Source organism: Myxine glutinosa, chromosome 9 (genome assembly GCF_964187855.1).
Source record: "Myxine glutinosa chromosome 9, kmMyxGlut1.1, whole genome shotgun sequence".
Taxonomy (NCBI): Eukaryota; Metazoa; Chordata; class Myxini; order Myxiniformes; family Myxinidae; genus Myxine; species Myxine glutinosa.
Window position 1 is genome coordinate 140,103,598 of NC_136269.1, and position 26,081 is coordinate 140,129,678.

Below are 26,081 nucleotides of genomic sequence, written 5' to 3' on the forward strand. Positions count from 1 at the left end.
CCAAGGAAATTTATGTGACCATTTGCCTGGATCACACTGCAACATATGAAAGAAAGGCGATCACTTACTCTTGTTCGAAGGCTTGGAACATTCATCACATCAGAAGTTGCAGGACAACGACACCTTACCTGCAACCTCTGTGAAATGCGGGGACATATGTTATTACTTCACCAACTTCCGGGGAGCCAGCATGGAGCTGCAAACCAATGGCTGTGCCTTTTCACAACAGCTGTGCACGATTCTGCGGGCCACTCCTGGTATGGACCATGGATGACCTGAACACCATGGTCCCAACATCATTGTGGATGCATCCGGCATCCCTGTTCCACATCTTGCTGGCCAATCAACGTCACACCAATACTTGCTGCCCACTCACAATGAGGGAGGAGGCAAGTCGACTACAACTGGGTGAAGGCCTTGTTCAGGAATTACTATGGTTTACAGCAAAAAGTGGCAAGAATGCTACATGGAGAGCAGGGTCAGTCTATGACTCCGCAATGTTACCACAACAGCGAAATCCTACACGAAGTAGTGCAGGTGCTATGAAGACATTAGGAGAAAATGTTTCATACCTGGATTCAAACACAAGTGATCAGCCCTTCCTTTCAAACAAAGTCAACATTTGTGTGGAGGCAAACGTTTTTGCCAGATGGTGCAGATGCTTTACAAAACTTGAAAATGAAGTGAAATTGTTGTATCTTGGTGATGGTGAAGTGTTGTTTTGAAAAGATATTTGTGATGCAAATGCAATAGATTGAACAATATGGAAGGAGTCAATGACCAACGAAATGTTTTGTGATTCTTGCAGGATGACGGTGTATGCCTAAGGGAATTTGATTACCAAAGTTATGGTTTGAATACTTGTATTGATATTTACTTGTTGATATTGATTATTTACTTATACTTGTAATGATGTTTACTTGCAGTGATTGATTATTTACTTATACTTGTATTGATGTTTACTTGCAGTGATTGATTGTTTACTTATATTGATGTTTAGATTAATGGTTAATATAAACAAAAACAAAAAGATGAGGGAATTGTGGAAATGTAACTCATTGATTGGGACTGGTAACTCATTGATTGGGACTGGTAACGAAGCAGATAGACGATTTCGTAAATGAATGTCAGGGATGTGCACGAACATGGTAATCTCTTGTCCACCTGGTCACAGCCCCAGGCTGGAGCACCCCCCTATTGTTTGGTAAATGGAACTCGCAGCAGGAGGGGAGCGAGCTGGTGCCAGTGAGGCGACCGAGTAACGTTTGCGGAGAACGGATTAGGATTAGCGGAGGAAGGATTAATACTGCGGTGCCCATAAAAGAGTAAACATCTCCTTGACTGAGGAGCACTCATCCTCAGAAGCCCTGCCCGACGGAATGAACGCGTACCACGAGTACGGCGCTGCAGCCACGAAAGAGGGACTATGCGGATAGAGTTACCTGGTCCATTGAGTTAAACGGTAGTTATTTGGTATTGGAATGAAGTGAACAACCAGTTAATAAAGTTGTGATCTTTTGTAAACCTGTGACATCATTGGAGTCTTGAGTCTCACAACACTTCCCCGACAGGGTATACCTCCCCACTTTGGCCTGGTGCTCCAGTATCCCACCTGGCGTTATCAGGTCCGTCGCTCTTGCTCATTGTAGACGGGATGGAGTTCATTCAATTTGGGCATAGCTTTTGCAGGTAAATGCTCATCAACTGAGCTACTCGGTGACCCTTTGTCTAGTTCTCTAATTATCATCAGCCTCACCTCTCCTGACTGTGGAACACACTTCCTGGCAGTGCCCAGCCTCCATCTTTGCTTTATGCTTTAAAAATGATGAATACTTGGCATCTTGCGTATTCACAATGTCTTTGAATACCTTTTCTTGAAAATGTACCCGCACTTTGCAATTTTTACAGAGAATACGAGGACATGAAGTGGGAAGAAGGGGGTAGTGATTAAGGACGGTGGTCAGAGGCTAGTGACAGAGAGAGGTGCAATATTGAAGGTGTGGGAAGGACATTTCAAAGAGCTGTTGACCTGGGACGGAAGCAACGGTGAGCTGGAGCTACCGAGTTATGTGGAAGGGAAAGTGGAGTTGGTGGAGGTTATGGAAGAGGAAGTGCACGGTATTGAAGCATTGAAGAGGATGAAAAAGGGAAGAGTGCGAGGCATTGACGAGGTGTGTACAGAGATGATAATTGCAGTGGGAGAAGTCAGAGTCAGTTGGTTGAAGAGGTTGTTGAATGTACGTATGAGAGATGGGTCAATTCCGGAGGATTGGAGGACAGTGAGATATGGAAGTTGATATTAGGATATGGAAGATATGAATATTGTGCCGATATGGAAGGAGAAGAAGGATGTTCAAAATCCGGGGAAGTACAGGGGCATTACACTCCTTAGTCATGTCATGAAGGTACTGGAGAGGGTTCTGTATGGGAGGATAAGGAAGAGTGTGAAGAAGGAGATTGGAGAAGAGCAGCAGGGGTTTAGAACGGGTAGGGGAATGACAGATGTCGAAGTCATGCTGGTGTAGAAGAGGTTGGAGGTGCAAGGTGAAATAGTATTGAGATATGAGGATCTGGAGAAGGCCTACGACACTGTCCCAAGAGAGATGGTGATGGCGACACTGAGATGGATGGGAGTGCCGGAAGCAAAAGTTAGGTTGGTGGAAGGGATGTAAAAGGGAATGAAGGGAAGCGTTTTGGTTGGTCCTGGGATGTTGGAGGAATTCAGTGTGAACATCGGTTTGAGGTAAGAAAGCACTCTCAGCCCACTCCTGTTTATCTAGGTGATGGAGCTGGTAAGCAGGAAGGTGAACATGATGGGTAGTTTGAGGAGGATGTAGTATGCGGACTATATGGCTGTTGTTGTTGTTGTTGTTGTGTTGCCCCAGTCAGTTCTGGTTGAACAGACCAATGGCACGGAGATAGCTGATCAATCTCACAGGAGCGACCCAGAGATCCCTCACATCCAAGATGTTGTGCTCTTGCCTACGTGAAGCCAGGACCGCGCCGTGCTCCATGATATATTTTATTGTGTGTGGAGCGGCCCGACAGTGGTTGCAGGTGTCGTCAGTGGTGTCGTCGAGCCTATGTTTGTAGTGTAAAAGTTGTGGGTGGTGTCCACAGTGAAGGCATGAAAGGTGAACACGATCAGACCTGGGGAGCAGTTTCTCTGTGTCATCGATGGGTGGAGGTTTTGTGCCCAAGATATTGTTTGGGCCCAGGTTGTTTATTGTGTTTATAGTGATGTGGGTGTGCTTTTTGTAGTTTCCTTTGTTCGGTGGGGAGATGTTACAAAGGATGTCACTGTAGTCTTTGTGATGTAGATTTAATGTGTCGAGGGGCCTGTGGGTGGTTGTACATGTGGTCGCATGGGTGAATCGGGTTGGCATTTGCTGTTTTTACTGCAATGAGCTCATGTGCACCTCTCATGTTCAAGTGGTGTTTGATATTTAGCATTTTGACTTGTGTGTGTAGGTGCTCGATGGGTGTTGTTAATGTGCAACCTGTGAGGATGTGAAGGGCTTTGTTTTGTATGGTCTGCAGGTGTTGAGATGTGTGTTTGATAGGCTGTAGACCCAAGATGAGCTGGCATAGGTGATGACTGATCGAATGTACTGTTAGTGATGGTGTTTCTTTGTGGTGTCTGAAGTTGGTGCCTGTGAGTGCCCCGAGTGTGTTCAGCCTGGGTGTGCATGTTTTTTTTGTTTTTTCTATGTTTGTGATGTGATCCTGAGAATGACATGGGTATGTTAAAGGTGAGGCTGAGTATTTTTGTTTGGTGTGTGTGTGGAATAAGGATGTTGTTCAATGTGATGTGAGGTGCAGAGCTGTGTTCCTTGGTGTAATTTGTTAGAAGAGTGATTGTTGATTTTGAGGGGAATACTTCTAGTCTGTTCATGGTGAGCCAGGTTTGTAGGGTGCTGAGGAAGGGTTGAAGTTGTGCTGTGGTCATCAGTTGAAGGTCGTCAGTTTATGTTGCTTTAAGTAGCGGTCATGGTTATATCGTCCACATACGAGGCTAATTGGATGTTCTCGGGTGGTTTTGGAATGTCGTGCATGAACAGATTAAAGAGTGTGGGGGAGAGGACTGAGCCTTGAGGGACTCCATTTGCAAAGTATCGTGTGCATGATGACCTGCCGTTAAAAACTACGAATAGTTGGCCAGCCAGCGTTTGGTGTTGTTGTGAATGTGTTTTGAGTATTTTGTTTGTAAGAGTTGGCTGTTGTGGTGAAGAGTGGGTGGAAGCTGCAGGAAGTACTGGGGAAGTAGAAAGAGGCATTTGAGAAACATGGGCTGACAAACCGACAGGGGTGAAAACATATAACCTCCATCCACCTTAGGTGGCGGAGGTAAAAATGAGCCTGGAGAAGACGGAGGTGATGTGGGCTGGGCAGCAGAGAAAATAAATAAATATCAAGTTAGAGGCGAAGGAGATCATCATCAGACAAGGAAATAGGTTTGAGTATCTGAGGGGAACAGTGACTGGGGATGGTAAGTCAGAGGCGAGTTTCGAGGGAGGATTCAGGTGGGTGTGAATGCGTGGAGGAGGAGGGAGTAATGGCAGACAGAAAGATTTCAAGGAGATTGAAAGGAAAGGTTCTGATGTCGTGTGTAACGCCGGCCTACTTTTACGGTCTGGAGATGGTGGCTCTGACTGAGAGACAACAACAGAGGCTGCAGGTTTGCAAGAACAACTAGGTCAGGAGGATTGTGGGAGTAAAGAGGGTGGATATAAGGAGAATGGATGAACTGAGGGAGGAGATTTGTGTGCAGACGAGCTTGATGGGGAGATTGGTGAAATGCCGGCTGAGATGGGCTGGACACTTGGTGCTGATGGAGGAAGAGAGAATGGCAAAGGGAGCGGATAGGTTGAGGGAACAAGGTAAGAGGAAAAGAGGTAGAACCTGGTTGAGAAAGAGGTAGAACCTGGTTGAGATGGGAGGATTGTGTGAAGAGGAATATCAGTAAGGTGGATGTGGTTGGAGAGTGAAGATAGTTGGCCGGGGTCAGAGGGAAGTGGAGGGGGATTGTGGTGAAGGCAGGGAGGGCAGGAGCTTGGTACCATTGTACCTCCTCCCTTAAAAAGGGAAGAGGAGGAGAAGAAGATGAGACAAGCTGAATAAGTTGAATGAAAATAAGGAAGAAAAAAAATCAATTGATCCAAAAACAAGGTTTCTAACCTAAAGTTTTTGGCGTTCGCTCTTCGTTGCAGCAGGTCATGGAAACCTGAGTCTTTTGCTCCGATGAAGGACCAGTGCCCGAAATCTCAGCTTCACTTTGCTTCCTATGACATTGAGCACACCTTTGGCAACCTTCACTTGATAAAACCTATTGTTGTAATAATCAGAGGCTAACTCAAAACAGGCAGTAAACACCTCATGTCATCATGCAGGTGGAGGGTTTCATGTCTGTCGTCTCTTCGTTTATCCTTTCCTGAAACCATGTGATTGGCAAATTTCCTGCCAAAAGAATCCACAAAGTACGAATCTGAAAGTTCCGAAACTTTCAATGTATATCCTCTTTAACCTGTTTCACACCACGACGTGAACTACCCCCTGCGACAATTAGAGTGCGGCGGCGTTTCAACCAAAACTGTGGTCAAGGGATCATATCTGTACTGAAACGACGGCCGACATTGCTCTTACCAAAGGTGCCCCATTCAGAGGTCATGTTAGGTAAAAAAAATCCTGTTACCGCGATAACGTGTGAACCGGTGATGGGATTCTGATTAAATTTGGTACAATTATGTAGAATCATGTAAAGATGAACTGATTCGATTTTGCGGTCAAGAGGTCAAAGGTCAAAGTCTGTAATAGGTCAATAGCTTGAGAACGGCTGAAGTGATCTAATTAAAACTTGGTACAGGTTTGTATACTGATGCAAATATTATCTGATTAGGTCATGTCATGACGTCGAAGAGTGCTGTTCTAGTTACCCTTGCCAGCAAAGAAGGTATTGCATTTGAGTTCGTTTGTTTGTCTGTTTGTCCGCACAGTATAAATATGATTTTCTCTGCAACCATTGGTCCGATTGAAATGAAAGTTTCACCAAAGGTGCACGTCCACCTGTATAATTTTTTAAAATGATAATTATGACGTCATATGTCACGTTCCAAAATCCTGTTACCGCGATAACTGATTCCGGTGATGATTCCGGTGAATCCGGTTCGGCCACAATCTTGGAAAACCAAAAAACATTGCACCTCTATATCTCCGAAAGTGCTGAATATAGAAAATTGAGACATAGCTCATTGTAAAGAACTCTCCGTGGGGAATAAAATATGTTAATCATGATGTCATAGGTGCCTCCATTATGACGTCATAATTCGACAAGTACAAAACGTCATCCGATCAAGATGAAATTTCTTGAGCATCATCTCGGTATAAATTGGTGGAGAAAAAAAAAAACGAAGACGTTATCGGTCACGTGGTTCGGCCGCCATATTTGTTTTAAAACAAAAGCCTTAAACACTGAAAACACGTCCTGGCGAGGGTCGGCAGTCTGATTGCTCTTTCTTGTTTTATATTGCATTACTCAATTAAATCCTTCTGGTGCATACAAGCTTAGTTTGTCAAACTTTCAAAACTAAAATCATCACAACATATTCTTTACCTGCAAAAAGTTGTCCTTTGGTAATCCATCAGATCTTCTCTTCCTTTTTCAAAACCTTCTGTTTTTCTTCTTTTTTGGAACCTTTTCTTTTCTTTTGCATGTGACTCCACATTGTCATGCAGTATCCTCAATTGCAGCTGCATCTCTCCTTGCTGCTCTGGAATTGATTAGACACTGTTCTGGTAAATGGAATATGTCCTTCAGTCCTGGAAAATCTCACTGTCTCACCTTAGCACTCTGGAATAATGGTCAAACTAACCCAACTACCTCTTTATTTGGTCATTCACTGGAAGAGGTACAGTCTCTTGAAGTTCTAGGCCTCACCATCAGCCATGACTTCCTTGAGCCGACCACAGAAAAGCTGACCTCCAAAGGCAGCCGCAGACTGCATTTTCCATCGATCCAAGCCTTTCCTTGGAAAATCAGAACGACTCATCGTCTACAGGGTATTTGTCTGTAGCTCAATGGAGTACTACTCTCCGTTGTGGGCTGGCACACCAGCATCACATCTGTCTCTCCATGATTGTGTGGAATTTGAAGTTCTTAATATTATTGATAACTCCTGTAAAGAGATCGAAACACAACTGTTGCTCTCACATCACAGACAAGGTATCCTCTGTTTTAACCACCTCTACTCTGGTCTAGCTCCCTCTGCTTTCACACGTTTTTCCAGTAATCCTCTCCTGGTTAAACTTCCAAAATCCATGCTTACCACACACCTCAACTCCATTGTCCATTGTTTGTCCCATTTGTGGAATTGCTCTGCAGAGACTGTTCAATCACACTCTGCTCTTCAAGGATTCAAACAGCGATGCACCATTATCTCACGTAATCCCTACCCATAATCTTTTCTACCATTAAACGCACCGTTTCCTATCCGAACCTATCCAAACATTCTTACTGGTTTCTGTGTCCCCCGCCCCTTCCTTCCTCTTTTTCCTGTTAGTTCCATCCCTTGGTTGTTTTGTCCACCTATGGCCCCACTGTCAGTTTGTTGCCCTTTTTGCCTTCCGTCGCAACGCTTTTCCATGAACCTCGATGTCAAGTATAAAAAGAAAAACATCTATTTAGCCATATAAAAGAGATACAATTTTAGAAGTAAAAACATTGAATTATTTGCCGATCGAATTCGGGAGTGAAGACAAGCTCAGTTTGAGCAAAAATTAATCTTCAGAAAATTGAACAAAAACCGTGCGCCTCCTGTGAACAAGCCTTGTGTGCCTGGTGTCACAAACTTTGGAGAACAAACAAAACAGGTAAAAACAGAGCCTGATGACAACACCACTACAAGCTCAGTCATCTAGCTCGCTGTCTAAGTGACAACGGGTCTACACCGACCTTTTATCCTCTCCTTTAGAAGCCATAGTGGGTGGTGTTTTTGGTTGTGCAGATTCCGGCCCAGTTTGTCCATCACCATAGTAGGGATATTTGTCCATTCATCTCGCACGTATGTTTGTCCAAACAGCTCTAATGTGTTCACATGTTTTTGTTGCGCCTCGATGCTCTCCTTCAGCTCACGCGTCTGTTTGACTCCATCGCCTATCGAAGTCGTTCCACCTTCCACGACCAATGGAGACCGTTCTTCAACCCTCGTCCCCAGGTACCGCCTGCAGCTACTAAAGACACGAGGAAGAAAAAAAGCACAGTGGGAGACCCTCGACATGTAGGTGGGAGTACAGCCTCTTCGCATTCGCAGCCTCAACTCCCTGTAGTCAATGTTTGTGGAAGACGACATTATATCGGGCCTATCTATTCCAACGTTTCTCTTCATCCAAGCATTTCCCAGCCAATGCCGTGCCATCATTCTGGCTTGCTGCTTGTTGCTGTTAGCCCTATGCAGATAGTTCCACAAAGCATATCTCATGGTATCGCGGAGCTGCAAAAGAGCCAAAGCACCAAAGATGAGTCCAAAGGAACAATTGACCGACGCATTCAACCCAATGAAAGTAATGTCGTGCAAAATTACAACCAAATCACACACATCTCCATATATATATGGAACTCTAAACACAAGATGAGCCGACTTGGTCTATCATAACTGTTCCAAATGCAACACTGCAGATACTGTGTTATGCAGGTAACACCAACCAAAAACTATTGGCCAGCAGCATTCTACTTTTTAGGACATCCTATTTCGATTCTCGAAGAGATTAACTTATAAAATGGGTCGTGATGTCCGGATGTCTGTTTGTCCATCCGTCCGTTAACCTTTTGCTATTTTTGCTACTCCTCCCATATCACCTGGCTGATGGTTCTGAAACTTGACACATGAATAAAACCACCTTTAGTGGAAGTGGAAGTGGGAAACTTGACACATGAATACAAGACAGTATCTCGCACCATCACTCAGGCTTCGATTTTTCAATTTCGGATCATGGGGGCTCCCAGGATGGGTTAACCCCCAAACTTCGGATCCGTACTGGTCCCTTATTTACCAACTGATTACTCTGAAACCCAATACAGCCCTTCTACTCGATGGTCTGCTTAAGATTTTTCTCGGTCTTAAGATTTTTCGAATTCAGATCATGGGAGCTCCCAGAAGTTCAGGGAGCTCTCAGGGTCCCCCCCCCCCAAATCAGCAGAGGTCTGAACTCCAACCTCAAGAGATGACCGTCAGCCCACTCCGGCTATTTTACGTTTTTTTTTTGTTTTTTTGTTTTTTTTTTGTATACAAGATCGAGGCTCGTGAAAGAGCGAATATTATCACACAGAAAGACAAACCGACACATAAAACATATAACATCGGGAGCGGTAGACAAGATGGGGAGAGAGGGGGAAGGACACAAACACAACATTTGAGAGCAGGGACCGAGAGACATGGAGACATCGAGAGATCTGAGAGAGGGCGAGGGCTTTGGGGGGGGGGCATGGGTAGGGGGCGGTGGGAGAGGTATAAAACATATGGACTCTGCCAGGACTTCCAGGAAAGAAGTTGGAATTTCAAACAAGGTGGATCTGGGGTGAATTAGCGGGGGTAGAAAAGATCAAGGTTTTGGATGGGGGAAGATAAGAGATGGTGGTGAACAGCTGTTTTAAAGACCTGGAGGGAGGAGTGGGATTGAAGGGAGTGAGGGAGTTTGTTCCAGAGGCGGGAGAAAAGAGGAATGAAAGAGTGAAGGTGAGCAGAGAGCCGAGATTTCGGCAGTTTAACCATCAGAGGGTTGCTGGCAGATCTTGTGCGACCTGTAGGAATATTTGGGGGACAGAGCACAGAGAGAGCTGGGGGTGCAAGGCCGGAGAGGAGTCGGTAGAAGACAGAAAGACCACCTACCTGCCTGCGGTGAGTGAGTGAAAGGCCCTCAGAGATAGCTTCATCGTGGGAGATTCCACGTACACTACATGGCCAAAGTATGCGGACAGCTCATCTAATTAGTGGATTCGGGTGTTTCAGCCTCTCCCATTGCTGACAGGTATATATAAAATCAAGCACACAGCCATGCAATCTCCATAGACAAACATTGGCAGTAGAATGGGCCGTACTGAAGAGCTCAGTGACTTTCAACTTGGCACCATCATAGTATTCCACCTTTCCAACAAGTCAGTTTGTCAAATTTCTGCCCTGCTAGAGCTGCCCCGGTCAACTGTAAGTGCTGTTATTGTGAAGTGGAAACGTCTAGGAGCTACAACAGCTCAGCCGCGAAGTGATAGGCCACACAAGCTCACAGAACGGGACCCCCGAGTGCTGAAGCACGCAGTGTGAAAAATCGTCTGTCCTCGGTTGCAACACTCACTACAGATTCCCAAACTGCCTCTGGAAGCAACGTTAGCGCAACAACTGTTCGTCAGGAGCTTCATGAAATGGGTTTCCATGGCCGAGCAGCCGCACACGAGCCTAAGATCACCATGCGCAATGCCAAGCGTCGGCTGGAGTGGTGTAAAGCTCGCCGCCATTGGACTCTGGAGGAGTGAAACGCGTTATCTGGAGTGATGAATCACACTTCACCATCTGGCAGTCCGATGGACGAATCTGGGGTTGGTGGATGCTAGGAGAACGCTACCTGCCCGAATGCATAGTGCCAACTGTAAAGTTTGGTGGAGGAGGAATAATGGTCTGGGGATGTTTTTCATAGTTCGGGCTTGGCCCCTATGGGTTCCAGTGAAGGGAAATATTAATGCTACAACATACAATGATATTCTAGACGATTGTGTGCTTCCAACTTTGTGGCAACAGTTTGGGGAAGGTCCTTTGCTGTTTCAGCATGACAATGCCCCTATGCACAAAGCAAAGTCCATACAGAAATGGTTTGTCGAGATCGGTGTGGAAGAACTTGAATGGCCTGCACAGAGCCCTGACCTCAACCCCATCAAACACCTTTGGGATGAATTGGAACACCAACTGCGAACCAGGCCTAATCGCCCAACATCAGTGCCCGACCTCACTTATGTTCTTGTGGCTGAATGGAAGCAAATTCCCACAGCAATGTTCCAACATCTAGTGGAAAGCCTTCCCCAAAGAGTGGAGGCTGTTATAGCAGCAAAGGGGGGGGGGGGGGGGGGGGGGGGGGGAGGGGACCAACTCCATATTAATGCCCATGATTTTGGAATGAGATGTTCGACGAGCACATGCGGGTGTGATGTTCAGGTGTCCACATACTTTTGTCCATGTCGTTTATTTGTAATCCCATGTAATCTAAACGTCCACAAAACAATTGCAGATGGGACAGCTGGTTTTATTTCCAAATGCAAAGGGTGGCGTGCTCTTAGATGCCGCACCCTCTAGGAACACTGGATGAGTACAGCACACGTGCCTGCACAGCATAATAGTAATACTGTGGCGGACACAAAAGCCCACTGGCGTGGTGACATCATTCCACGCACCAAGTGGGCGGTGGCCACGCCCGAGGGGTAGGCGTGGCCTCATGATATACACCGGGCGCCCAGCCCGGAGCGGTTCAGTGTTACAGTGTGCTCTTACAATAAAGACGTTTATATGTTACCGCTTGTCCGCTTCCTCCTTGCTCACAAGCAGCGCGCGTAACGCCGCGCTTTACTGGTGACCCTCGACGTTGGATCTGCCGTAGCGATCCTTCCGAACACGACGCCATTGCAATGGCCAACGACAAGGCAATGGCGATTAAACTTCCCGAATTTTGGGAGGCCCAGGCCGAAGTCTGGTTCGTTCAAGCCGAAGCCCAATTTCAGCTTCGGCGCCTCACCAACGACGACATGCGCTACTGCCATGTCGTCGCCTCCCTCGGGCCCGGCACGGCCGCTCGAGTTGTGTCCGTCCTTCGCCACCCACCGGACGGCCACAAGTACGAGGCACTCAAGCGACTACTCCTAGCCACGTTCGGCCTCACAGACGACGCACGGGCCGACCGCCTCCTGGATCTCCCCGAGCTCGGCGACACGCGCCCGTCGGTCCGAATGGACCATATGCTGTCACTGTTGGGCGACGAAGCCCCCGGTTCGCTATTCCGGGTGCTTTTCCGGCGCCAACTTCCAGCGCAGGTTCGCCTCGCGTTGGCCGGGACCGAGCTAACGGAACCCCGAGCATTGGCAGCCGAGGCGGACAGGTACTTCGCCGCTTCGGACACGCGGGCGAGCGTCGGCGTGACCGTCACGGCCCTCGAGGCTGATGTTCAGCAGCATGTTCCACAGCATCAGCTTCTACAGCATACGCAGCATGCTGATACGCACCTCGTGAACGCCGCCACGCCCCGCCCACCGCCGCGGCGAAAACCGCCACCGCGGGGAAACCCGCCAACTCCACCGGCCTGGCGGAGCCAGCCGCGCTCCTCCAGCTCCACCACCTAGTGCTGGTTCCACGCCAAGTTCGGCCATGAAGCTCGGCGGTGTCATCCGCCGTGCTCCTTCAACGGGTCGGGGAACGCCCGGGCCGGCGCTCAATAGTGGCGATGAGCGCCGGCCGTTCGAGCAGCCTGCTGTTCATAACGGACACCTTCTCCGGGCGCCGTTACCTGTGCGACACGGGAGCGCAGGTGAGTGTCATTCCCGCCGGCACGTCAGACAAGCACGCCGCGGGTGGGGGCCCCGCGCTGCTTGCCGCGAACGGGACGCCCATCCGTACGTACGGAAAACGCTGCCTCTCTCTGCGGTTTGGAGGGCAGGTTTTCCGATGGACGTTCGTCACCGCCGACGTGCCCATGGCACTGCTTGGCGCGGACTTCCTGTGCGCTAATGGGCTCCTGGTCGACGTCAAGCGCAGACGGCTTGTCCAGGCCGAGACGTTCAGCTCGCTCGCTTGTGCGTTGCCCAGCTCAACGAGCGGCTTGCCAAGCGGCTTGCCGAACGATTCGGTTCCGGCCACGTTGGTCTGTACGCTTCCGGCAGCGGACGCATTCACCCGCCTCCTCGCCGGCTTCCCGGCCCTCACGCGGCCCACCTTCTCGGCGGGGGCCGTCAAGCACGGGGTGGCCCATCACATCCCCACCGTCGGGCCACCGGTCTACGCCCGGGCACGCCGCCTCGAGCCGACGAAGCTGGCGGTGGCAAAAGCGGGGTTCGCTACCCTGGAGCGACTCGGCATCGTTCGGCGCTCAGAGAGCGCTTGGGCGTCGCCGCTGCACATCGTGCCGAAGCCCGGCGGGGGATGGCGACCGTGCGGGGACTATCGCCGTCTCAATGACGCCACGACTCCCGACCGCTACCCCGTCCCCCACATTCAGGACTTTTCCGCCCGTTTGGCGGGCAGGTCCTTCTTCTCGAAGGTGGACCTCATACGCGGCTACCATCAGGTCCCCGTCAGGCCGGAGGACGTCCCGAAGACGGCGGTCATCACGCCATTCGGACGCTTCGAGTTCCTGCGCATGCCCTTCGGTCTGAAGAATGCGGCTCAGGCGTTCTAGCGACTGATGGACAGCGTCCTGCACGACTTGGATTTTGTCTACGTCTACCTGGACGATATCCTCGTCGCCAGCGCGTCCCGCGAAGAGCACCTACGCCACCTCCGCACGCTCTTCGAACGCCTGGGCCAGCATGGCCTGATTGTGAACCCCGCAAAGTGCCGGTTCGGCGCCGCCACAATCGATTTTCTGGGGCACCGTGTCACCAGGCACGGAGCCGTCCCCCTGCCGGCCAAGGTGGAGGCGGTGAAGGGGTTTCCGCGCCCCCGCACAATCAGAGGGCTGCAGGAGTTCCTGGGCATGGTGAACTTTTACCATCGGTTCCTGCCCCGTATCGCCCAGCTCCTGCGCCCCCTGCACGAAGCTCTCCGAGGTAAGCCGGGCAAAGGCGACGTTACCTGGACCGAGCAGATGGACACGGCGTTCACGGGCGCGAAGCTCGCCTTGGCTAACGCCACCATGCTCGCGCACCTGGCGCCCGATGCACCGATCACCCTCACCACCGATGCCTCGGACTACGCGGTGGGCGCGGTGCACGAGCAATGGGTGCGTGGAGCTTGGCAACCGCTGGCGTTCTTTAGCCGGCAGCTTCGCCCGCCCGAACGCCGTTACAGTACCTTCGACCGCGAGTTGCTCGGACTTCACTTGGCGGTCAGGCACTTCCGCCATCTGCTCGAGGGCCGTGCGTTCACTGCCTTCGTCGACCACAAGCCGCTGATCTTCGCGATGGGCAAGGTCACCGAGCCGTGGTCGGCCCGGCAGCAGCGTCACCTCTCGGCCGTGTCCGAGTACACGACGGACATCCAGCACGTCGCGGGGAAGGACAACCCGGTGGCGGATTGCCTTTCCCGGGCCGTCGCAACCGCAGTCCACCTCGGCATCGACTATGCCCGGATGGCAGCGGACCAGGCCGCTGACCCCGACGTCCAGGCCTTGCGGACCGCCGTCACGGGCCTCCGCGTCACCAAGGTGCCGTTCGACGGCGTGGGCGCGGCCCTCTTGTGCGACGTCTCCCTCGGGCGTCCTCGCCCCATCGTGCCCGCGGGCTGGCAGCGCCAGGTGTTTGACGCCATCCACGGCCTGTCCCACCCGGGCGCGATGGCCTCCCAAAGGCTGATCGCCGACAAGTTCGTCTGGCATGGCCTCCAGAAGGCCGTCCGCGGCTGGGCCAGGATGTGTCTCGCGTGCCAGCGCGCCAAGGTGCACCGGCACACCCAGGCCCCGTTGGCCCCGTTCACGGTGCCGGAACGCCGGTTTGACCACGTCCACGTGGACCTGGTGGGACCTCTGCCCCCCTCGCGGGGTTTCACCTACGTCCTCACCATGGTGGACCGCACCACCCGGTGGCCGGAGGCCGTGCCCTTGGCGTCGACAACGGCGGCCGATGTCGCGCAGGCTTTCATCGCCACCTGGGTCGCCCGGTTCGGCGCCCCCTCAGACATCTCGTCCGACCGCGGCCCCCAGTTCACCTCGGAGCTCTGGGGGGCGGTCGCGCAGGGGCTCGGGGTCCGGCTGCACCGAACCACGGCCTACCACCCCCAGGCTAACGGCCTGTGTGAGCGATTTCACCGCTCATTGAAGGCCGCGCTCCGGGCCACCCTCCGCGACGGCGGCTGGGTCGACAGGCTCCCCTGGGTCCTGCTGGGCCTCCGGACGGCGCCCAAGGAGGACCTGCGCGCATCCGCGGCGGAGTTGGTCTTCGGGCAACCGCTGCGGGTGCCGGGCGAGTTCCTCCCCGACTCCACGGCACCATGGTCCGCGGCACAGCAGCGCTCCGCTCTGCAAGAGACCGCCCAGAGGTTCGCCCCGGTGCCAACGGCATGCCACGGGCACCCACCGACGCACGTCGCCCCGGAGCTTCGCACGGCGGAGTACGTCTTCGTCCGCCACGATGCCCATCGGACACCACTGCGGCCCCCGTACGACAGGCCTTTCTGCGTGCTGGAGACCGGGGCGAAGCACTTCACCCTGGACATCGGCGGTACTCCTGACCGCGTTTCGGTAGACCGCCTCAAGCCGGCCCACCTCGATGTGGACCATCCACCGCCAGTGGCCCGACCCCCACGTCGGGGCCACCCTCCTGCGGGCGGACCCCCGGCACCGCCCAGCCCCGCCGCCCCCCGGTCCTGCACCCATCCCAGGGGCAGCCAGGGGCATCCCACCTGGCATCCCTGCACCCCGGACGCCGCCGATCGCCAGGGGGCGCTTCGGCCGGGTCATTCGTCTGCCCCGCAAACTGGCCCTCCAGGTGCGCGGGAATTCTGGGGGGGCGCGTGTGGCGGACACAAAAGCCCACTGGCGTGGTGACATCATTCCACGCACCAAGTGGGCGGTGGCCACGCCCGAGGGGTAGGCGTGGCCTCATGATATACACCGGGCGCCTAGCCCGGAGCGGTTCAGTGTTACAGTGTGCTCTTACAATAAAGACGTTTATATGTTACCGCTTGTCCGCTTCCTCCTTGCTCACAAGCAGCACGCGTAACGCCGCGCTTTAATACCCCCCTTGATCTCTTCCCTCCCCCTCCCCCTCCCACCGCAAGACGGCGTGCTCCACAATGCCGCACCACTACCTCTGCAGAATCCGAATCGCAGTTTATCGTCGAATTAAATTCCCAGAGTCAAACCAAACCAGGAGCCAATGATTTCCCCCTTTCAAGTTTCATTACTCGGGGCTTGTCCGGGCCGCGGGTCCGACGTTGCAGACCAAAGGTTGATCGTTACACGGCGAAAGTCTGTTTGAATGAAATAAAAACCACTTACGATTAAATTCCCGGGATCCTAAAAAAAGATTATAAACCCGATATGAACAATAAATAAATCCTTTACCAGGAAAGAGATCCAGCGGGTAACAACTCGGGAGGCGTGTTAGGGTACAAAATGTTAATGAAAATAGAGTTTAAGATATTAATATACATTTTTTTTACATTTATGTTTCCCTATTTATATATATATATACATATACTTATAAGAAACTTTAGCATCAGAGATTTTTAAAAAAGAAGCTTATAATCAAAGAAGAGTAGTTGTTGTTTCATGAACAATTTACTTATGACCAATATAGACTTTTGGAGTTTATTTCTATGTTCACATTTTTTACATCAAAAACTACTTCATTGTCATTAAAAACAAATATGTGACAATAGCTTGATGAAATTAACAACAAATAAAGAAAATCAAGGGGAAACATAAATGAACATTTCTCTTCCATGATCACCATGAATATGATCAACGGCATCTTAAATCTGGGGTGTGATCCATTACCTATCAGCTTTCTATCGCTTACCAAGCCACGTGTTCCTTATCAATTGCTTCAATGGAGTACCTGCTTTAATCACTTGGCGAGCGACCTATATTATAAGTATAAGTATAAGCTGACAGGTATTACGGAATGCACCTATGGGGATACGTGGGGCGTACGTAGAGTCTTGGCAATTTCAGCTATACGTATCGCTGACATGAACTGCATTGTATTTGTTAAATTGTTATTCTTCGCTGTGTGTAATTTCGAACTTCACCCCGAGATGGTATCATCTGTGGATGAAGCGGTGTATAAGCGTCGCGTCGTTCTGATGGTCTGTCATGGCAGCCTCCAGCAAGTTGCGCGTCCTGGGTCTCTACCGTGCTTTAATACGGGAAAGTCGCAAGTTTCCGAGTTACAACTACAGGTAGCGCCTGCGACCCTTTCACTCGTCTGCATTCACTCTACGATTCACGACATTGTGATAGTAACTATAAGTATAATTGTATTGTGTATAGGGAGTATGCTGTGATGCGAGTCCGGGATGCCTTTCGGGAGCACACCGGGGAGACCGACCCAAATGAGATCCACAGGCTCCTCCAGAAGGCTCAGGACACCCTTGAAGTTATTCGTAGACAGGTGAGTTGCTCGTGCTCCGAATATATATACAAATGGATTAAAAAAAAGTATGCTAAATTAAAAAGGCAATGTAGGGATGACAAACTACAGTCGAAAAAAAGGTCCTAAACAAGATAGGGATGATGTTGGTTTCGAGAGTAGCTAAGAGTATTGCCATCACATAATAATCCCCACATCACTGCCTCATTTACACTTCATCAGTTATTGCTTCAAGCTTCTACAAACACTCCACTGGTTACAACAGTACTTGATTACTCCTGTAGTGTAGCCACATACTGAGACTACAAATTAGCAGCCTAAGTACAATGTTATAATATCAGCACATGATCATCAACTTCTTACAAACTGCATGAACATCTCTAATAACAGGATGCTATAATTATCTCCATTTGTGATTGATTGCTCCAAGTTGATAAAAAAGAAAAGTAGGAAAGACAACTTAAGCTGCAAGAAATCCCTGAAATTGTACAGGAGCTTCTTATACTTATGCAGAAATGAAATATAGGAGTTTCTCATACTTTTAGCTCGGCCTAGCCCGAGACAATAGTCTGGAGGCAGTGATGTGGGGATTGTTATGTGATGGCAATACTCTTAGCTACTCTCGAAACCAACATCATCCCTATCTTGTTTAGGACCTTTTTTTCGACTGTAGTTTGTCATCCCTACATTGCCTTTTAAATTTAGCATAAATTTTTTATTCACTTGTTTCTGTAATTTTTTACAATGTGGAATAACACAATGGTATATGGTACTGAGAGGATACCAATATACCCAATCTTGGAGCAAAGGTGTCAAGATATCTTAGTCAGCAAAGTCAAACACTGCACATGTTCCTATATTGTCTTACGTAACCCTGACTGTATCTTGCAGCTCTGTCTTATTGCTCGTTTCTCAAAGAATAATGTATTCATTCAGCCTCAGGCCACACAAGGACCTGCACTTAGAAATGCCCAAAATAACTTGGTGTGGTTTCCCTCTAACCAAAGGGGTGGGGACAGAGGGGAGGGGCGGAGCCTCTCGAGGAATTTATGCATGGCTGGACACATGAAAGACACTCGTGGGGTTTTACTATTTTGCTTACTTGAAGTGTCAATAATACTTATACATACAGCCTGGTGTTAGCTTAGCGATTAGGGTGCCGGCTTGGGACCTGGGATCCTGGGATCCTGGGTTCGAATCCCGGTCGATTGCTGAATTAACGCCAGGGGGGTTGACTCGGCTTGCCATCCTTCCGAGGTCGGCAAATTGAGTACCAGCTTGCTGGGATGAATGATCCCGGTGTGTACCCCGGCTTAGAATAGGTACACCGTATCCCTGCGCATCGTAAGAGGCGACCAAGGGTTGGCGTCAGGAAGGGCATCCGGCCATAAAAACATTGCCTCAAACAGGGAACCATGATTGTCATGGGGCCCGCAAGGCTAACCCCCGCTCTAGCGGGGAAAATGGCCTTAAAACGATCATTCATATACAGTGGGGAGAACAAGTATTTGATACACTGCCGATTTTGCAGGTTTTCCCACTTACAAAGCACGACAAGGTCTGTAATTTTTATCATAGGTACACTTCAACTGTGGAAGACGGAATCTAAAACAAAAATCCTGAAAATCACATTGTATGATTTTTAAGTAATTAATTTGCATTTTATTGCATGAAATAAGTATTTGATACATCAGAAAAACAGAACTTAATATTTGGTACAGAAACCTTTGTTTGCAATTACAGAGATCAGACGTTTCCTGTAGTTCTTAACCAGGTTTGCACACACTGCAGCAGGGATTTTGGCCCACTCCTCCATACAGATCTTCACCAGATCCTTCAGGTTTCGGGGCTGTCGCTGCGCAACACAGACTTTCAGCTCCCTCCAAAGATGTTCTATTGGGTTCAGGTCTGGAGACTGGCTAGGCCACTCCAGGACCTTGAGATGCTTCGTACGGAGCCACTCCTTAGTTGCCCTGGCTGTGTGTTTCGGGTCGTTGTCATGCTGGAAGACCCAGCCACGCCCCATCTTCAATGCTCTTATTGAGGGAAGGAGATTGTTGGCCAAGATCTCGCGATACATGGCCCCATCCATCCTCCCCTCAATACGGTGCAGTCGTCCTGTCCCCTTTGCAGAAAAGCATCCCCAAAGAATGATGTTTCCACCTCCATGCTTCACGGTTGGGATGGTGTTCTTGGGGTTGTACTCATCCTTCTTCTTCCTCCAAACACGGCGAGTGGAGTTTAAACCAAAAAGCTCTATTTTGGTCTCATCAGACCACATGACCTTCTCCCATTCCTCCTCTGGATCATCCAGATGGTCATTGGCAAACTTCAGACGGGCCTGGACATGCGCTGGCTTGAGCAGAGGGACCTTGCGTGCGCTGCAGGATTTTAATCCATGACGGCGTAGTGTGTTACTTATGGTTTTCTTTGATACTGTGGTCCCAGCTCTCTTCAGGTCATTGACCAGGTCCTGCCGTGTAGTTCTGGGCTGATCCCTCACCTTTCTCATGATCATTGAGGCTCCACGAGGTGAGATCTTGCATGGAGCCCCAGACCGAGGGAGATTGACTGTCATCTTGAACTTCTTCCATTTTCTAATAATTGCGCCAACAGTTGTTGCCTTCTCACCAAGCTGCTTGCCTATTGTCCTGTAGCCCATCCCAGCCTTGTGCAAGTCTACAAATTTGTCCCTGATGTCCTTAGACAGCTCTCTGGTCTTGCCCATTGTGGAGAGGTTGGAGTCTGATTGAGTGTGGACAGGTCTGGAGACGGCTTTGCGGTCGGTCTTTGCGGTCTTTGTGGTCGGAGACGGTCTGGAGACGTCTTTTATGCAGATAACGAGTTCAAACAGGTGCAGTTAATACAGGTAATGAGTGGAGAATGGGAGGGCTTCTTAAAGAAAAAACTAACAGGTCTGTGAGAGCCGGAATTCTTACTGGTTGGTAGGTGATCAAATACTTATTTCATGCAATAAAATGCAAATTAATTACTTAAAAATCATACAATGTGATTTTCAGGATTTTTGTTTTAGATTCCGTCTTCCACAGTTGAAGTGTACCTATGATAAAAATTACAGACCTTTACGTGCTTTGTAAGTGGGAAAACCTGCAAAATCGGCAGTGTATCAAATACTTGTTCTCCCCACTGTACATTCGAACTGCAAGTTCTGCGAACACACTTTATACCCCTTTAAAATATATATTTTTATTCTATCGTGTTGTTCAATGGCCTAGTGGATAAAGCATCAGACTCCCAAACTGGGGATTGTGGGTGCGAATCCCATCTGGGTTGAATATTTTTTTTCTCCTTACTTTTTCAAGTCTTTTATATTGTCGCCAAAGTCTTGTACGATGAACAAATACATTTTGTTCGTATTTAAAATGTATCTTGTGAAAAATGTCAGGGGCATAGAAAAGGCCCCTTTGTATGGTATGTGTCATGTGGCAAAGTATAGAAAAGAAGGGACATTCCATAGCTATTATAAAATGCCAAGCAATACAAAATAGGGGGTCCTCACAAAATATCATGAGCATGCTGGACTACCCTTGTGTTCTTAGGAGGAACCAAGTAATGCTCGAGAAAAGTTCATATAAAGGGGCGCCAATTTGATTCATACACCTGCATTAAGAAGTAAATGTGTTTTATTTGCCAGATGTAGGGCACCCCTTTATATGAAAAAAGAAAGAAAGATGTATATGTGGTATATCTTTCTCTTCCCTCTCCCTTCACCTCTCCCTACCCACTCCCCACTCCCCCCACTCTGTTCCTCACTCCTCTCTCTCTCTCCTGCTTCGTCACTTTCCTCCCCCTCCCCAGGCAACGCCAGGTACTCCTGCTAGTTATACATACCCGCACTAAGTTTGACGTATATCCCTTCAGCCGTTATCAAGTTGTCACAGTGACAAAAACCCATCATGGACAGACAGCCAGACGGACAACTGAAAAACATAATGCCTCTGGTGACTTCGTATCCCAAATCTTAAATAGCAAAATCCCGGACATTTTTAGATATTTAAAAAACCTGGCCAGACGGAGATTTAAAGACTGAAAAGGAGGACATGTCCGGGAGAAAAACTGAACGTAGGTAACCCGACTTTCAAGTCTAAAAACACTCTTAACGGTGGTGTTAACGTACAAAACATAAGGGATCTAAAGTACCTGGAGATTTTGTTATTTTTCTCTTGTCTTTTTTTTTGTTTCGACAGGTAAACTCGAAAATGGCTTGAAGTCAGCAGGTGATTTTAACACAAATCGACTGCATTTTTTTTGTCTAACAAAGGTTCACAATAACATCCTGTTTTCTTAATTTGAAAAGTTGAGGTGAAGTGGGAGGAAGGTGGAGCTGGAGGTGAAGGTGGGGGGAGTGGGGGGAGGTGGAGGTTGTCGCTGAAGGTGAAGGTAGGGGGGGGGGGGGGTTGAGGGAAGGTAGAGGTGGAAGTTTGGGGTAGAAGGGGGAGCTGTGGGGGGAAGGGGAAGGTGGAGGTGGAGGTGGAGCTGGAGGTGGGGGGAGCCGGAGGTGGGAGGAGGGGGAGGTGGAGGTGGAGCTGGAGGTGGGGGGTGGAGCTGGAGGTGGGGGGGGTGGAGCTGGAGGTGGGGGGAGATGTGGAGGTGGGGGAGATGTAGAGGTGGGGTGGAGCTGGAGGTGGGGTGAGAGGTGGAGCTGGAGGTGGGGGAGATGTGGAGCTGGATGTGGGGGGATAGGTGGAGCGGGAGGGGGGAGAGGTGGAGCGGGAGGGGGGAGATGTGGAGCTGGAGGTGGGGGGTGGAGCTGGAGGTGGGGGGGAGGTGGAGGTTGGGGGGAGGTGGAGGTGGAGGTTGGGGGGCAGGTGGAGGTTGGGGGGGGGAGGTGCAGCTGGAGGTGGGGGTGGAGCCGGAGGTGGGTGGGGTGAGGTGGGGGGGGCGTGGAGCTGGAGGTGGGGGGGGTGTGGAGCTGGAGGTGTGGAGGTGGAGCTGGAGGTGGGGGGGGAGGTGGAGGTGGGGGGGAGAAGGTGGAGCTGGAGGTGGGGGGGAGCTGGAGGTGGGAGGAAGGAGAAAGAAGAAGAAGAAGAAGGAGGGGTGTAGGTGTAGGGGGAGGAGAAGGCAAACCACCATTGAATGGGATTATGTAATGCAGTTATTAAAGGATTTGAATGAACCACGAAAGCATTTGTCATATGTTTGTGCAATAAAATAGACGATTCCATGGACCATCCCAGTATCCTGTCACCCCACTTGACAGACATGTACTGTAGCCAAATTGTATTATCTCCGCCACCAAAGGTGGATGGAGGTTATGTTTTCACCCCTGTCTGTCTGTCTGTTTGTTTGTTTGTGAACAAAATATCTCAAAGTTGTGGACGGATTCGGACGAAATTTAGCAGAGATGTAGCGTATGTGAAAAAGACGAAATGATTAGATTTTGGTGAATATTCGGATACAGCTAGTAGAATTTTCCATGTTGCAAGTCGCCTTCATCGTCCCCATCCTCTTCAATGTAGTTTACCCACCAGACATCGAGAGCTGATACCTGAGGAGGGGAAAAGTTGGGCCAAAGGCATATATCTGAGTAATAGGCCTGCACTTTGAAACATTGACAGGGAGGATGTTACTTAAGTGTATGTGCGTGTGCGTGCGTTCCACAGCCAACGGTCCTCGTCTTTCTGAGGCTCCCCTTCCACTTGGGTCTGCTAAATCTCAGGCCCCCCTTCCACTTGGTTCTGCCAAATCTCAGCCCGCCCCCTCCCCCTCCCTGTTTGTCCATGTGTGTCCTCCTCGACGGTTTAGAGTCGGCAAAACCCATCAAGCCATGGATGCCTTCCTCTCCCCTCACCAAAGTCGCCCACAAAGCTGTTGTATTCAGCACGTTACTGGATCTCACGGAGCTCAGTTCCCTGCAGGAATAACATAGCATAAAGCGAGTCGCCAAATCCTGGGCCATCGCCCCCAGCATTACGAGGTCGGAGAAAGCCAGCATGCTTCATGGTAGGGATGGTGTTACGTGGGTGATGAGCTGTGCTTGGTTTCCACCAGACGAAGCGCTTTGCATTCAGGCCAAAGAGTTCAATTTCCGTCTCGTCAGATCACAGAATATTTTGCCACTTGCTCTCAGAGTATTTCACATGAATTGTTTAAACTCCAGGCATGCAGTCATGCGCCTTTTTCTCAGAAGTGGCTTCTGTCTGCCCACTCTCCCATAAAGCCAAGATTTGTGAAGTGCTGCAGAGACTGTTGAGCTTCCGGTAGGTTCTCACATCTCAACCAAGGAACTCTGTAGTTCTGTCAGAGTGGTGACTGGGTTCTTGGTCACTTCCCTGACCAAGGTCCTTCTTGCCCTTTTGCTCAGTTTGGTCGGACGGCCAGTTCTAGAAAGAGTCTGGGTAGTTTCATATTCTTTCCATTTCCTAATGATGGAGCTCACTGTGCTCTTGGGAACTTTCAACACTCTAGAAATTGTTTTATGCCCTTCCCCAGATCTTTGCCTCCTCAAAATTCTATATCGGAGTTCTACAGACAGTTCCTTGGACTCCATGGTAGAGTTTCTGCTCCGACATGCACTATCAACTGTGGGACTTTATATAGAAAGGTGTGTTTCTTTCTAAATCATGTCCAATCAATTGAATTGACCACAGGTGGACTTTAATAAAGTTGTAGACATCGCAAGGATTAATCGAAGGAGATTTGATGCACCTGAGCTCAATTTGGAGTGTCATAGCAAAGGGTTTGAATACTTATTGACTCAAGACATTTCAGCTTTTCATTAGCTCACCTGGAACGAAGTTCAGGGGAGCTAATGCGATGGCGCGTCGTCCGTCTGTCAGTCCGTCCGTCTGTCCGAAAACACTTGAAACTTCTCTGAAACAGCTGATAGGATTTTTTTTTTTTTTTTTTTTTTTTTTTTTTTGTATACAAGATCGAGGCTCGTGAAAGAGCTAACATTAATCACACAAAAAGACAAACCGACACACAAAACACAAAAAACAAGGGGAGCGGTAGACAAGATGGGGAGAGAGGGGGAAGGACACAAAAGAGAGGGGGAAGGACACAAACACAACATTTGAGAGCAGGGACATCGGGAGGACTTGGGGGGAGGTGGGAGAGGATTAAAACATATGAACACTGCAAGGACTCTGGGGTGAATTACCGGGGGTAGAAAAGATCAAGGTTTTCGATGGGGGAAGATAAGAGATGGTGGTGAACAGCTGTTTTAAAGACCTGGAGGGAGGAGTGGGATTGAAGGGAGTGGGGGAGTTTGTTCCAGAGGCGGGAGAAAAGGGGAATGAAAGAGTGAAGGTGAGCAGAGAGCCTAGACTTTGGCAGTTTAACCAGAAGAGGGTTGCAGGCAGATCTTGTGCGACCTGAAGGAATATTGGGGGGACAGAGCACAGAGAGAGCTGGGGGAGCAAGGCCGGAGAGGAGTCGGTAGAAGACAGAAAGACCACCAACCTGCCTGCGGTGAGTGAGTGAAAGGCCCTCGGCGTTGACTACATCGCAGGAGATTCCAATGATTCTGAAAGCTTTGGCCTCAACAGCGTGAAGCCGAGCAAGGTGTGAGGCAGGAGCACCAGCCCAGAGGGGGGAACAGTATTCCATTGAGCTGCGGATGAAAGCCTTGTATGTGGTGAGGAGCTCAGGTGTGCCAAGGAAGGACTTCGCACGACGGAGGATGCCCAGTCGGCGACTGGCTTTGGAGGCCAGCTTGGAAATGTGGTTTTCCCAAGAAAGATCATGGCAGATAGTGAGACCCAAAAGCTTGAGCGACAGAACTTCTTGGAGAGGATTGTTGAGAAAGTAGATGGGAGGGTTGTCCAGTCGGTCCTTTCGGAGAGACATTGTAAGAGTGTGAGATTTGTCAGGATTGAAAGACATGTTCCACTTGTTTGACCAGTCTGTGATTTTGTCCAGGTCTGCAGAGAGTGAGGAGGCTGCAGACTGCCGATCTGAGGGATGAGGAATGGAGCGACAGAGAGTAGAGTCGTCAGCAAAGAGATAGAGAGGATTTTCAAGAGAGTCAGAGAGATCATTGATGAAGACCAGAAAAAGCACAGGGCCCAGAACACTACCTTGGGGAACTCCAGCCTGAACAGGAAGAGGAGATGAGAGAAACCCATTCAGGGCCACACGTTGACTACGACCAGAGAGGAAGTCCGCCAGCCATGCGTGGAGATTTCCATGGATACCAAAGGAGGAGAGTTTGGAGAGCAGAGCAGGGTGCCAGACCGTATCGAAGGCACGTGAAATGTCAAGGGAGACAGCTCTAATTTCCTGTTTGGCGTTGAGGACCTCCATCCATTGTTGAGAAAGCAGAAGCAGCATGTCCAGAGTAGAGTGACCAGGTCTGAAACCAAATTGATGATCAGAGATCAGGATTGCGACCAAATTTCCCACAAATTATATTTGTTGTGTTGTGACTGAAGTTTGTTCTTGTAAAAAATTTTTTTTTAAACAATTGGGGTCTAAGGGGGTCTACTGGGGATCAAAGTGGATCCAGGTTTGACCCCCAAAATAGGAATTTGCTTTTTCCTCTGAAACTACACACACACTTTCAATAAAACTTCAGCACAACCTTCATCACCCGTGATGTACCAACGTTTCTTCACTCCTACCATAGAACCCACTTTCATTGAGTTGGTGACGGATGGTGCGAGTTCAAACTGTCGTACCTTGTGTCTGAAGATCAGCTTGAATCTGTTTGGCAGTTGATCGAAGTTGCTTTGTCCACCATTCGAACAATCCTTCACTGCAATCTTCGATCAAGGTTTGCTCTTGCGGCCACGTCCAGGGAGGTTGGCTACAGTGCCATGGGCCTTACACTTCCTGATAACATTGC

The 26,081-nt window shown here is 49.6% G+C and overlaps 2 protein-coding genes across 3 annotated transcripts in view; one reads left to right on the plus strand and one right to left on the minus strand.

Moving 5' to 3' along the window:
• The window catches only part of LOC137434850 (phenylalanine--tRNA ligase, mitochondrial-like), a 41,127-nt gene extending 24,839 nt beyond the window's left edge, over nt 1-16,288 (minus strand). The window contains exons 1-2 of one of the 2 annotated variants that reach the window (XM_068127998.2): nt 16,243-16,288; nt 7,949-8,486 (exon numbers count right to left, since the gene is read on the minus strand). In XM_068127998.2, the coding sequence (XP_067984099.1) occupies nt 7,949-8,474 (526 nt within the window). In that variant the 5' untranslated portion in view covers nt 8,475-8,486; nt 16,243-16,288. Of the gene's footprint in view, nt 1-7,948; nt 8,487-16,176 lie in introns of both variants that reach the window. The other variant, XM_078785008.1, reaches the window with a different exon arrangement.
• Nucleotides 16,289-16,601: 313 nt separating this feature from the next.
• LYRM4 (LYR motif containing 4) overlaps nt 16,602-26,081 on the plus strand; it is a 40,042-nt gene continuing 30,562 nt past the window's right edge. Inside the window, exons 1-2 of the mRNA XM_068097414.2 lie at nt 16,602-17,081; nt 17,173-17,293. Coding sequence (XP_067953515.2) covers nt 16,996-17,081; nt 17,173-17,293 — 207 coding nt within the window. The 5' untranslated portion in view covers nt 16,602-16,995. The remainder of the gene's footprint in view (nt 17,082-17,172; nt 17,294-26,081) is intronic.